General features: G+C 57.3%; 1 protein-coding gene across 1 annotated transcript in view; it reads right to left on the bottom strand.

Moving 5' to 3' along the window:
• Positions 1-12,657, bottom strand: part of LOC100918502 (mucin-5B) — a 63,751-nt gene that overhangs the window by 30,066 nt on the left and 21,028 nt on the right. Inside the window, exons 8-23 of the mRNA XM_031943591.1 lie at positions 12,001-12,091; positions 11,163-11,269; positions 10,240-10,456; positions 9,620-9,745; positions 8,321-8,438; positions 8,054-8,192; positions 6,732-6,842; positions 6,305-6,374; positions 5,882-6,019; positions 5,412-5,576; positions 5,135-5,229; positions 4,344-4,470; positions 3,139-3,394; positions 1,617-1,669; positions 1,200-1,300; positions 461-612 (exon numbers count right to left, since the gene is read on the bottom strand). Coding sequence (XP_031799451.1) covers positions 461-612; positions 1,200-1,300; positions 1,617-1,669; positions 3,139-3,394; positions 4,344-4,470; positions 5,135-5,229; positions 5,412-5,576; positions 5,882-6,019; positions 6,305-6,374; positions 6,732-6,842; positions 8,054-8,192; positions 8,321-8,438; positions 9,620-9,745; positions 10,240-10,456; positions 11,163-11,269; positions 12,001-12,091 — 2,066 coding nt within the window. The remainder of the gene's footprint in view (positions 1-460; positions 613-1,199; positions 1,301-1,616; positions 1,670-3,138; positions 3,395-4,343; positions 4,471-5,134; positions 5,230-5,411; positions 5,577-5,881; positions 6,020-6,304; positions 6,375-6,731; positions 6,843-8,053; positions 8,193-8,320; positions 8,439-9,619; positions 9,746-10,239; positions 10,457-11,162; positions 11,270-12,000; positions 12,092-12,657) is intronic.

Genomic DNA, 12,657 nt, shown 5'->3' with positions numbered 1-12,657 from the left:
CAGGAGGAAGTACTCGCAGATGTTGGCTCTCAGGAGGAGGGGGAAGTTGACTGGCAGCCAGGTAGGCCGGCACATGAGTGCCTCACAGCCTCAGCTGGCCCTCGAGCCCTTACGGTGGCGGCCTCTTGACACCTGACCCTTGGTCAGGAGAAGCTCAGAATCACAAGGCCTTCCGTCTGATCCACCCCACAAGCTTCTCTCAGGGATGTTCCCCAAACTTGGTCACCAGGTCTCCCACTCTGCCCCCTCTTGAGCCAACCCAGCCTCTGGTAAGTGCTGGGCCTTGTATGGGATATGGGGTGCCAGGCCTTGTATGGGGCACTGGGCCTTGTATAGGGCACCTTAGGAAGGAGCCGAGGAACCCTCTGTGGAACTCAGCCCATCTGTTAGGGGAAAGGGTCAGACCTTCCGTGTCCTCTCTGCCCCTCTGAGCTCCTGGCTTTTGCCCGTGCCCGCCTACCAGTTGTTACAGTCCACTCGGATGGTCTCCCCCGATTTGTAGGAGGCCTCGTTGTGAACGCAAGGACAGTCCTCCTCCTTGACGCAGCCGTTATTTCCATTCTTCACTAATCCTCCAGGGCAGACGCAGCCGGACACACACTGGGCGTTGTACTGTCAAAGAGGAGAGCAAGAGACTCCTTGGCGGCGCCCTCACATAAATACGTGCAACTAGATTCTCTGGCACAAATGGGCCGTTACGCCACTTGGCTTTGGAACGGTGCTCGTGGGGCCGCTGGCAGTCCGCTCACTTCGGTGACCTAAGTGGCTTGACCCAGTCCAATGTCCCACCTAGCCAAGGCCACATGGACAGAGCTGGGGCCCTTCCTGAGCAAAGGAAGGCTCTCACCCTCCATGGACTGCTCCCTATTGTGCAGAGGATCCTGGGGGACAGAGCTGCCTGGCCACTGACCCCAGGCACATCCCTCTGGCACACGAGCTCAGGTTGGAAGCTCCCTATTTTAGCTCCTCCAAAAGCCACCGGCAGCCATGAGACTGACTGGCAAGGGCCACAGGCTATTGACCCCCAGGGGGTCCAGGGCCAACAGCCCCCAAGGCACAGAATGGAGAGGACTCAGCAATGACCTAGTCACACTATTCGCCCTCAGACACGTCCCTGGCAGGGTCTCTGCCTCCCCCAGTCCCCCAGAGACAGGCACCAGGCTTCCTGGCACTGGACCCAGGCAGGCTGCCCCACTCACACAGGCCACATCCAGTGTGTCACAGCTCTTCTGGCACTGGGCCCCCAGGGTCCCCGCCGAGGCGTTGTTGCAGTCCAAGTAGACCATGGGAGGCGTGCAGACTGAAGGGAGGAGCTAGTATGAGGTAGGCCCTCGAGGCCCTGCTTCTTCACCCCCACAGCTGCCTGACCCTGGGCTGGACATGGGGCAAGGCTAGACCCGGCCTACCAAATGGGAAGGAGGGAGGGAGGGAGGGGGGAAGGAGAGAGGACCCTCCTGGGTAGTACAGGGGAGCGCAGGCCCAGGAAGGAGCCTCAGCCCAATCCTGGCATTTCTACTCTATCTTCTCCCAGAAATCCCTGGTGCTTCACAGCCCCCAAGGCCAGCTCTGGAGACAGAAGGGAGCAGGGAGCAGGAGGGGGAAAGGAAGACTGGTACCTGGGCTCGGATCCACGACTCCAAAGCAGCTCAGCTTCCCACTGGTGCAAGAACTGTGGGCAAGGGGAAAGATCAGCAGTGATGCGCCTGAATCCCAGCATCCTTTGGATCTCTGCCTGGTTGTTCTGTAGCATCTCAAACTCAACCGTCTGGAGTGGCGCTCGATGCTTTTCTCCTCTTTTCCTATGATCCTCCCAATCCCACCTGCTCCTGAAGTTGCCAACAGCCTTTGACACCCTTCCCACTGCACCCCACTCATCGGATGCTCTCCTTGCTTCCAGTCTATTGTTAAATCCTGACCTTTCTATGTCTATGGTATCTTATATACTCAGTCACCTCATTCCTGGACTCTTACAGTAGCCTCCTAACTGGCCTCCCTGACTCAAGACCCTCCATCTTCCACTTGGCCACCAACATGATTCTCAAAGCACCCCCTTCCTCAAGAAGCCCTAGTGATTTCTTGTTACCATCAGGATAAAATAGAGCTTGTTTAGCTTTTAAAATCTATGTGAGGGGCAGCTAGGTGGCGCAGTGGACTGAGCACCAATCCTGAAGTCAAGAGGACCTGAGTTCAAATTTGACTTCAGACACAACACTTCCTAGATAGCTGTGTGATCCTGGGCAAGTCACCTAACCCCAATTGCCTCAAGAAAATAAAATCAAATCTATGTGATCTGGTCCCAACTTCTCTTTCCAACCCAGTTCTCTGTCATCCTCCTTCCTACACTTTGCCAACCAACTAATCGCCATCTTGCTTTTCCTTGTGCGAGCCATGTTATCTCTCACCTCTGAGACTGAACAAGCTGCCCCCTTACCCTACAACCATTACCACTTTTCCTTCCACCTCTTTAAAATCCTTTGTGTTCTTCAAAACTCTCCCAAAGGGCTACTTTCTGCAGGGGAAAGGCTTTGAGTTTCCCTTCAGATGGCAACCCCTCGCCGATCCTGACCGTGGTCTTGTATTATCTGGATATTTTTGCAGGCACATGTACGTATCATCTCCCCCATTAGATCGTAAACTTTTAGGTGGCAGGGTCTGGTTTTGGGTCCCCAGCATCTGACGTGGGACTCAGTACACAGTAGGTGCTTCATAAATGCTCACACAGCCAGTTGAGCCTCCTGGGCTCCTGCTCTGGCAGCTCAGGCTCTAGGACTTCCCCGAGGGCTCCGGGAAGAGAAATGTCCCACCTGTGTCTGCCCTGGAAGTTGCCCTCAGAAGGACTCACTCACCAGCGTGACTGCTTGGACTGCAAGGTAGCCATGGGGAGGAGGGAGCTGGGAGTCGGGACCCCTGGCTTCCAAGCCTCCTCCTCCTCCGAGTACCCGGGCAGATTCCTTCCCCTCTGAGGACCTCAGAGCCCAGGCTCTGAGGAGAAAAAGGGAAGCCCTCCGCAGCCCAGCGTGCTGCGCCACATCAGTGTGGGGGCGGGGGGATCTTCCTGCGCCGAGCTCGTCACTGGCCAGAGGACGATCCCGGACCTGTGCTCCCCCAACGTGCTCCCCAGGTGCTCCCCCTTCTCACCACACTGCGCCGTTCTCCTGGATGGTTTCTCCCAGAGCCACCATGGTGCCCTTGAAGTAGCAGGGGCACTGAGTGGCGGGCACACACTGCCCCGCGTCATTGAGATAGGTGTCTTTGGGGCAAACACAGCCATCCACGGGGTCGAAGTGGACACTGCACGTGACGTCGGGCTCGCTCAGGGAGCGGCAGGTTGGCTGGCAGGACTCCACCACGTAGCTGTAGCTGAAGGAGCTTGGGCAGCTGTCCATGTACTTGGCTGAGGGGGAAGAGGGGGGGACCTGGGGTCAGACCGGGGCCTGGCGGCTCTGCTCCCTCCTCTGCCAATGGTCCTCCCGTCCCGGATCACAAATGGCTTCCTTTTTAGAGAATGGCCAGAGGAACGCAAGCTTTGCAAGGGGAAAACCATCTCTGCATGTGTTCTGAAAAGCCGGGCTCAAGTTGGGGCTTTGTAACTTATTGTAAGCTGGGTAACACTGTCATCCCGCTCCCTGAGGTCCAAAGTGCTGAGTGTGTAAGGTGGGTCTGAGTGTGAGTGTGTGTGTGATAATGTGTATGGTGCATGTGGGTGTGTATGTACATGTAAGGTGTGTCTGAGTGTGAGTGTGTGTGTGAAAATGTGTATGGTGCATGTGAGTGTGTATGTACATGCAAGGTGTGTCCCCACCCCCTCAACCTTCTGCCCCCTGAGGTAGTTCCCGGGGTTCCCCAGTTCTTGGTCTTCAGAAGTATTGGCTAGAGGACTCAGAACTTAGGACTCTGGATTAAGACTCAGTTTCCCCATCTGTAAAATGGGAGGAGGTTGGGTTGCTAAGGTCCCTCATAAAGCTCCCAGGACAAGCTACTTTCCTTTTCTGAGTCTCAGTTTCTTCATCTGTAAAATGGGGTTGAGGGTGAACCTACGAGCAACCCACCAGCACAGAGTTGCTCTTAGCAATGTGCTAGGCAGAGCTCCAAGCTCGAAGGAGCTGGAGCTGTTGTGACACTGTCAGGGGTCATGTGGGATTCAGCAGGACCTGAGTTCAAGTCTGACACTTATTAATTAGATAGGGGACTTCTCTCAGCTTCAGCTTTCCCATCTGTGAAATGGGAATGATCACAGCTCCTGCCTCCCAGGGTTGTTAAGAGGATCACATAAGGTGACATCTACACAGTGTCAGAGGTCAGCTCTACACCTCTTCCCCCGTGCCCCTCTGCAGCTCACTTACTGCAGACCCCGGCCCTCCAGCCGCTCAGAAGCACTCCCTGGGCAGCACAGGCTTGCACATAGGAAGATAGCGCCGCACACAGACAGTCCTCGCTCTTCTCACAGTTGCAAGTGTCAAACATGCAGTTCTGGGGAGCAGAAAAGGTCCTCAGTGGCCCCAGGGGCCCAGGCTCCTGTAGAGCTACTCCTTACCTTGAGGATGAGGGAGTGCGGAAAGCTGAGCCCCCACATCCTGGCCCGAATGCAGTCCCATCCTCTCTGCTGCAGATCTGTCCCTCCCTCCCCCCTTCCTTCTCTCTCTCCCTCCTTTCCCTCCCTCCCTCTCTCCCTCCCTTTCCTCCCTCCTTCCTTCTCTCTCTCCCTCCTTTCCCTCCCTCCCTCTCTCCCTCCCTTTTCTCCCTCCCTTCCTCCCTCCCTCCTTCCTTCTCTCTCTCCCTCTCTCCCTCCTTTCCCTCCCTCTCTCCCTCCCATTCCTCCTTCCCTCCTTCTTTCCCTCCCTTCCTTCAATACACATCAAAACAGGTGAAGGTCATCTCCCCGTCGTGAGAGTTCCCAGGTAACCAGGAGTCATATCCGGCCTCCAGCCCCCCCCCCCAAGGGCAGTAGGGAGGAAGGTTGGGCACCCGGGGTTGCTGGGAAGTAGGAAGACGCTGGCTGGGCCTTGAGCCCCCAGAGGCTGCCCCGTGCCCTCAGCCGTTGCAGGGAGTGCAGCCCCTGGGAGAGGGACCTGGGCTCGCCCTGCGGAGGAGCCGGCCCCGAGGACTGGAGTGAAGGTGCTCCCTGGGCTCTCACCTTAAAGTAAGGTGCCGGGTTCACGAAGGCGTGGCACTGGGAGAAGATGGTGCCGTGGTCCACAAGCAGGGAGCACCAGTGCTGGGCGTAGTTTTCTAGGGAGGAAGGGGGGAAGCCCTTGGTCTCCCTCTCCCCGGAGCACCCTCCCCCCACAGGGGGGCCCACCCACTCCTTGCTGCCCCTGCTGTGTTTCAGCTCCCCCACCAGGGTCCCCAGCACCCCCCCTTCCCTGGCGCTCCCAGGAACCTATTTTAAAGGCCCCGGGAGGCTCCGGTACCATTTTCGACACTGAGGGAGCACGGGTTCTCGAAGCTGTTCCTGATGTTGGGACAGTTGGCCTGGGTCTTCCAGGTGTTGGCAAAGGCGGCTCCCGTTCCTTCCACCACCCCACTGGTGGCTGTGAAATCGTCCGCCTGGTTCTGGTTGAAGTTTCCGCAGAGGCCTGGGGTGGGGGGGCAGCACGGGGAGCTCAGAAGAGACTTTGAGGAAGGGAGTCGCCCCATCTTGAGCTCCCCGCAGGGGGACCTCCCCTGGCCAGCGAGTGGACAGTCCAGAGACTGCAGCGGGGTCTCCTGCCCCCCCCCCCGCCAAGGGACCGAGAAGCCGGCACGGCCGGGTGCCCGGCCAAGGGCACTTTGTTCGCTGCCCAGGCCAAGGCAGGGGGTAGGAGGGGGAGGGAGGAAGGCCCTCCCCGTCCGGGGCTGGGGCTCAGGGCAGTGAGTCAGTCCCCGGGCGGCAGGTGCTCACCGCACATCTGGCCCCGGAAGGAGGGATCCAGCCGCACGGACACCTGCATGAGGGGCACCAGCTGGATCTGCAGGAGCAGCCCGAAGGCGGCGTGGACCAGGACGAAGTGAGTCGAGGCCTGGAATATGGTGATGTTGGCTACGGACACAGGAGGGGAGGGACAGAGTCAGCCGGAGGAAGGCGGCGGTGCTGAGAAGCGGCCTCGGACACGTGGATGCACACATGCATGCGATGCATCTGCACATGCACACGCAGTGCAACGTATAGACACGTGCAATGCACATACACATGCAATGTATAGACATATGCAATGCACATGCACACACAATGTAATGCACACACAGTGCAACGTATAGACACATGCGATGCTGGGGGCTGCTAGCCAAGCACGCTTCTGCTTTCTAGAGCCCCTGGAGCACCTACCTGCAGAGATGGGCAGCTGCATGTAGATGGAGTTCACAAACACGGCTCCACTGGGCTGGATCCTGATGACCTGGTGGCAGAGAAGGGCCCCGTCCATCCCTCTGGGACTGTGGCCCTCCGGTCCCTACTCCCATGCCCCAGTGGGCAGTGGCCCCCTCCTCCACCTTCCCAACAGCAGCCCCAGTCACCCTCTTGGTGCCTCCCCAACCAGGGGCTCCTGGTTCCTCCCTCTAGGGCCACATAGAGCAACCCCTTCTCCATGCCTGATTGCAGCTCCTAGCACACCCTGGAGGGCCTGGGATTCAAATTGGATCCCATCATTTCCCCCTAGGGACTTCAGTTTCCTTTTTTGTAAAATGAGGGGTCTGGGCACCTGAGAGGCCCCACCCAGCTCTGGTCTCTGTCCCGGAGCCCAAGACTGACTCACCGTCTCTCCTTCATTCAGGTTCAGAGACACTGACTTGAGGCAGTTCTCATTGTCCGTCATGCCGCACTTGCGCAGCTCCCCCAGGATAGTGAAGGTGGCGTCATTGCATTTCTGATGGGACAGAATTCCAAGCAGTGGCGTGTGTGGGTGTGCATGAGGGAGTGTGTGTGTGTGTGTGTGTGTGTGTGTGTGTGTGTGTGTGTGAATGCTTGTGTGTATCTGTGTGTATACGTGGGTAAGCCTGTGTGTGTGAGTATGTAAATATGTGAATGTATGTGTGTAAGAGTTATATTGTAGGTGTATCTGTGTGTGTATAAGTGTGAGTGTGCAAATGCGAGAATTAGGTGTGAGTGTGTATCTCTGTGTGAGTATAGGTGTGAGTGCATGTATGTGTGAGAATTGTGTGTGAGTGTATTGTGAGTGGAAGTGTCAGCGTGTAGATATCTGTGTGTGTATGTGAGTGTGTCAGTGTGTATGTGTGAGAATTGTGTGAGTGTGTACATGTGAATGTGTGTGAGTCTGTGAATATGTATGTGTATATGCAGGTATAAATGTGTGTAAATGTGTGAGTACACGTATGTTGGAGAATTACGTGGGTGAATGTACATGTGTGTAAATATGTGGGTGTGTATAAAGGTGAGAGTGTACTTTGAATATATGTGTGAGTATGTGGATGTCTGAGGATTGTATGTGAAGGTATATCTGTGTGTAAGTGTTTGAGTGTGTAAGTGTGTGTATTAGGAATGTTTATGGGTGAGTATGTGCAAGTATATCTGTATGAATAGACATGTGAGTGCACATATGTATAAGAATGATGTATTTGTGTCAATGTGTGCAGGTGTGTGTGAGTGTATCTGTGTGTATGTGTATATGTGTGTATAAGAATGGTGCAGGGGAGTGTGTGTGCTCGTGTGTGTGTGTGCATGTGTGTGTCTGAGTGTGTCCACACTCCCACCCACTCTCACGAACAAGGGAAGCAGCAGCCCTGTCCCCCACAAAGGCCATGTCCCCCCAAAGGTCCCCGCTGCTAAGTCCTTGGAGCCGGAGGGGGCTCGGTGGTGCCCCAACCTCTCAGCCCGAGCTCAGCCCCAGTCCTGCTGCCCAGGACATTGGGATTCTGGATCCCTAATGAGCAGTCCTGGAGGGCAGGACTCACGTGACATGAGCGTCCCCAGGCTCAGTGAGGCCGGAGTGGTGGGTGCTGTGGGACTGCCGTGGGGACCGCTGATGGCCACTTCCTCCCTCCCTTGCCCCGCTCCTCCAGCTCCCTCCTCCTCTGCCTCCCTCTTTCCCATTCCGGCCACTCGGTGCCCCCTGGTCACCTTGGACAAGACATAGCTGCAGTCCCCGTGGACATTGTAGTGCTTCTGGTCGAAGGTGGTGATGTGGGACCCGCCCTCCACGGAGCACGTCCCTGGGCACGGGAGCTCCTCACATTCCCAGAGGCCAGAAAAGCACGTGCTGGAGTGGACGTAGAGAGAAGGACGGGCGGGTCAGGGGTCGGGAAGGAGTGTGGGGACTTGCGGGGGGAGGCTGTCCCAGACACATCTGGGGCAGTGAGGGGAGGGGAGCAGAAATGGGTGAATTACCAGGAGCTGCAGCGGGTAGAGAAGGAGGCTCCAGGCTCGTAGGTCTGGCCGTTGTGGGTACAGTGACACTGGTCCAGGGTCACGCAGCCCTGGCCCTGAATGTCATCCAGGACTGTCCCTACAGAGACAGGCAGCAAAGGTCAGGGGGGAGGGACCCCGGCCGCTCTGCCAGGTCACATCCCCAGGTGATCCCACGGAGGGGGCAACAGCAGGAGGCACTGGAGAGATGAGTCCGAAGAAGCTCCTGGGAGCATGGGAACGGCCACTGGGGCAGGTGTGAGGGTTGGGTCCCAGGCTGGGCGACCCCTCCTTCTCGGAGCTTGGTTTCCCAGAGTATCAGGAGTTCTGCCTTGGGAGAGAGGGCCCCTCCATTTCTCCACAACATCTCCACGCGCGGCTCTCCAGTTTCGGCTGGAAGGTCACCACCTTCCCACGCACCCATTCTGCTTGGGGAGGAGAGTCCTCCTTGCTGGGCATCATGCCCCCGTTCCTGGTTCTGCCCACTGCGGCCAATCCCATGCCCGTGAAATAACCCTCCCTTTGGATACTAAAAAACGGGGCTGAGTTCCTGGCGCACAGGAGGTGCTTAAGATGCCTGCCGGGCTCTTTCTGTGGGGGTAAGAACTGGAAGCCGAGGGGATGCCCATCAAAAACGAGCTGGGGTATGATTGTAGTGGAATATAACCCAACTATAAGAAATGACAAAATGATTTCAGAGAAACCTGGAAAGACTTACACGAACTGAAGTAAAATGAAGCGAGCAGAACCAGGAATACATTGTATACAGTATACATTGTATGCAGTGGCAGCAACATTGTATAATGCCCAGGTGCGAAGGACCCAGCTATTCTCAACTCTGCAGCGGCCTGAGACAGTCCCCAAGGACTCACGCTCAAGCACACTCTCCACACAATGAGACTGTTTGAACTCACGCTATTTTTTACTTTCCTTTTTCCTCTTTTATTCAAGTCTTCTGCTGCAAAATGACACTATAGAAGTGTTTTACATACTTGCACGTGGATAATCTACACCCGGCTGCCTACAGTCTCAAGAAGGAAGGAGGATCAAATTTGCAACTCAAAACTTTAAATAAAAACGCTCAAATTTTAAAAATAAATCAATATTTCGGTGGGAGGTTTTTTAAGTTGCCTGTTGGTGTCTAACCTCCCGTGATTCCCTGTCATTTCCCTCCCCCGAATTCCCCCCATTTAGCTTCATAGCTATGACAGCCTCCGGGGACGTGGTGAGCCCTGGTGAGGTGGGGGATGGCAGGAGCATGGGGGAGGGCCGGGGACTTGCCTGGGGGGCAGAAGCAGCCATCCACGCAATGCTCCTCACAGAGCTGGGAGCGCTCAGGGTTGGAGCAGGTGTCCATGCAAGGGGAGCCACACTCGTGGTACTGCATGTTGAAGGGGCACCCCTTATCTGGATGGGGAAACAAGGCAGAAGTTTGCTTCGTGGGAAGGATTCGGCAGACGAGGCTTAGATCCTAGTTCTCCTACTTTCCACCAGGGTGATCTTGGCCAAGTCCCGCTCCCTCCTCCATCCCGAGCCTCAGTTTGCTCATCTCTAAAATGAAGGGATAAGCCCCGCTCTGAAGGGCCCTGGCAGCTCTGACTTTACAATCCTGTGGTCTAGAGGGTTAGTCAGTGGCAAGACTCCTCTCAGGGGCTCAAAGGGTCTCCCTCTGCTTCTTTGTGGTGACCCCCCCCGCCCCACTCTGCAAAGACTCCCTTCTCCGGAAAGCTTTCCCTTCCCCTCTGCCCCCGACCTCACATAGCCTTGGGTGGGTTGTATGGCTCTGCTACACACGAGTCTAATCCCTGGCCAGCCCTTCAGTCTCTGAGGGCCTCCCCTGGCTCCTCCCAACGGGGCCGCGCACAAGCCCGAGGAGGGGAAGGCTCCTGGCCGCCACTCACTGCACAGGTCCGGACTCCGCCAGTTGAGGGGCTGCCCGCCAGCATGGGCACACTGGCGGGAGTACTCGGAGAACGTGGCACACAGACAAGAGAAGCGATCGGCTTCTTTGCAGCTACAGAGATCCTGGACGCAGGCCTCCACGTAGGGCTGGGGGTCCACCAGCTGGTTGCACCCCCTGAAAGCCAGGCCATTCAGGACCCTGAGGCAGCTGCCCTCCTGGAGAAAACATGCGGCAGAGCCAGCCTCAGGGGGCAGCCCCCGGATAGCCAGACTGCCCAGAGGAGGAAAGTCGGGAAGCCCTGGCAGGCCGGAGCTAGCGTCGGGCCCTGGGCTTCCATCCCCCCTCCCCAGGTAACCAGCAGCAGGTTCCTTCTCTGGGATTAGAGGAGTGGGTTTGCCCAGGGAGTCCAGAGCCCCATGTCACATCCCTGACCAAGCCCCTCATCCTTCAGACTTTGCTTTATCTCTTCCAGACTCTCCCAGGCCGAAAGCTGCCTCTGCCTCCTCTGGGCTCCCTTTGGAGGCCCTCTGGGCTTTTCCGCCTCTCTGTGTGCTAGCCAGGCTTGGGTTCCTCTCTCCCACCCATACTCATCTTCTTTTCCTGCGTGACTGCCCCCATGCCCCCCTCCCCCGGCACCTGTGGCCCTATGATGTCGGCTAATGGGGCAGCTAAGATGGTCCCCCGGGGACATCAGTTCATCAGAGGGCCACTGGCCCAGCCCTGGTACGACCAGGGCACCAGCCAAGCATCATGGGAAGAGATGCTGCTGGGCTTCGGTTTGGCCAGGCTTGGGAGGGAATTCTGACAGGGGACAGAAAAAGGAGGGGAGGGGTCTGGAGTGTCTGGAGCCTTAAAGGGGGGGGCACTCCCTGTGCACTTCCCCACCTCCCTCCCCTCCCCGTGCACTAAGTGGCTGCTCACCTCATCTGTGCAGTTGTTGGCTGGGGAGGGGAGGGGGTCCTGACACTGCTCAGTGGGCCCGTCCAGCTTCTGCAGGTTCCCAAACTGCAAGGGGAGCAGCCGGACATCTGGAAGAGACCCACAGCGCTGAGTTCTGGGAGCCAGGAGACACGGGCTGGGCAAAGTGCCCTCCCTTGTTGAGCCTCAGTTTCCAGGTTTGTGAAGTGGGTATGTGAACAGTGAAAAGGCAAGACCTGGGAGCTTTTGTGATGGCACATTTTGTGCCCAGGCATGCCCAGGCAGCCGGGCTAACACCCTACGGGAATTTGCCCCCCCCCGGTCACCCCCAGACACTGTCGGTGTGATTCACGGTCAGTCACCTAACTGCGCTGCGCTTCCTCTATCTTATCCCTTCCAGCTCTGAGGTTCTGGTCCCCTGGGAGGTCCAGGCACTACTGAGGCAGCACCAAGAAGGGCACAGGGCCGCTTTGGAAGCCGCAGGGAGAGCTTGGCCGGAGCAGATGCAGCTCCCGCCTCCAAGGAGGGCATCCCCTCTCTGCGAACCCTTTGCCCACATCATCATCCCCGAGGATGGTGCTCAGAACAAAGCACCAGCTGCATGGTGGAGGCTGGGAACGGGCTCAGGCTGGGCCTCGGTGGACCCCCCCAACCTCCCGGTTTTGCAGAGGGGGACCCTGTCTCCCACCCAGTCTGGGGACTTCTTCCTCCTCTCATTTCCTGAGGCCGGCCCCGAGGGGCTGATAACCAGCCGTGTCTCCTGAGCCCCCAGGACCTGTGACCGGAAGTGAGACCCCACTGGGTGCAGGCTGTCCAAGGGCGGGAGAGGGTGTCACTCAACTGTTGGAGTAGAACTCGTTGTACGTGGGAAGGCCATTGAAGTCCCCGCAGAGCCCACAGGTCTGGTTGGCGTATTTTGCATCCAGTTGCAGCTGAGGAGGATGGAGCAGGGATGAGGGGTGGGGAAGGGATTGGATGAGAGGGATGAGGAAGAGGTGGAGATGGAGTCATTGATAATAAGGTCAGGGTGCGGGCAGTGTGTGACAGAAGGGGGGCTCACACACCTCATCTTCTCACGTCATCCCCTCTGTGGGGGGAGCTCCTCGAGCCAGGGACTATTTCCCTTTCTTTCACCCCAAGTTGCTGGTGTACAGTGGGCACTGAATAAGCAGCTTCCACTAACTGAGCCCCTGATCTTCCCTCTCCGTGGGTTCCAGAGATCTCTCCAAAGCACAACTCGGGTCTGACCCCGGCAAGCTCCATCCCAGGAGCTCCCAGATAGAATACAAGCTGTCTTCAGGAACCTGATTCTGACTCTGCCGCAGCCCCTGCTGCCTCTGTGCACTAGACACAGACTCTCCCACCTCCACTTCTTTGCCCAAGGTACCCACGTGCCTGAAACGTCCTTCCCGCCTCCCAGAATCCCCCGCTTCTTCCAAGTTCAGCTCAGATCCTGCAAGATCCCTCCAGTGCTAGGATGCTCAGGACCTCCTCCTTG

Source organism: Sarcophilus harrisii, chromosome 6, assembly GCF_902635505.1.
Source record: "Sarcophilus harrisii chromosome 6, mSarHar1.11, whole genome shotgun sequence".
NCBI lineage: Eukaryota > Metazoa > Chordata > Mammalia > Dasyuromorphia > Dasyuridae > Sarcophilus > Sarcophilus harrisii.
The sequence above is the reverse complement of the archived record's forward strand: the minus strand, read 5'-3'. Positions and strand labels throughout refer to the sequence as shown.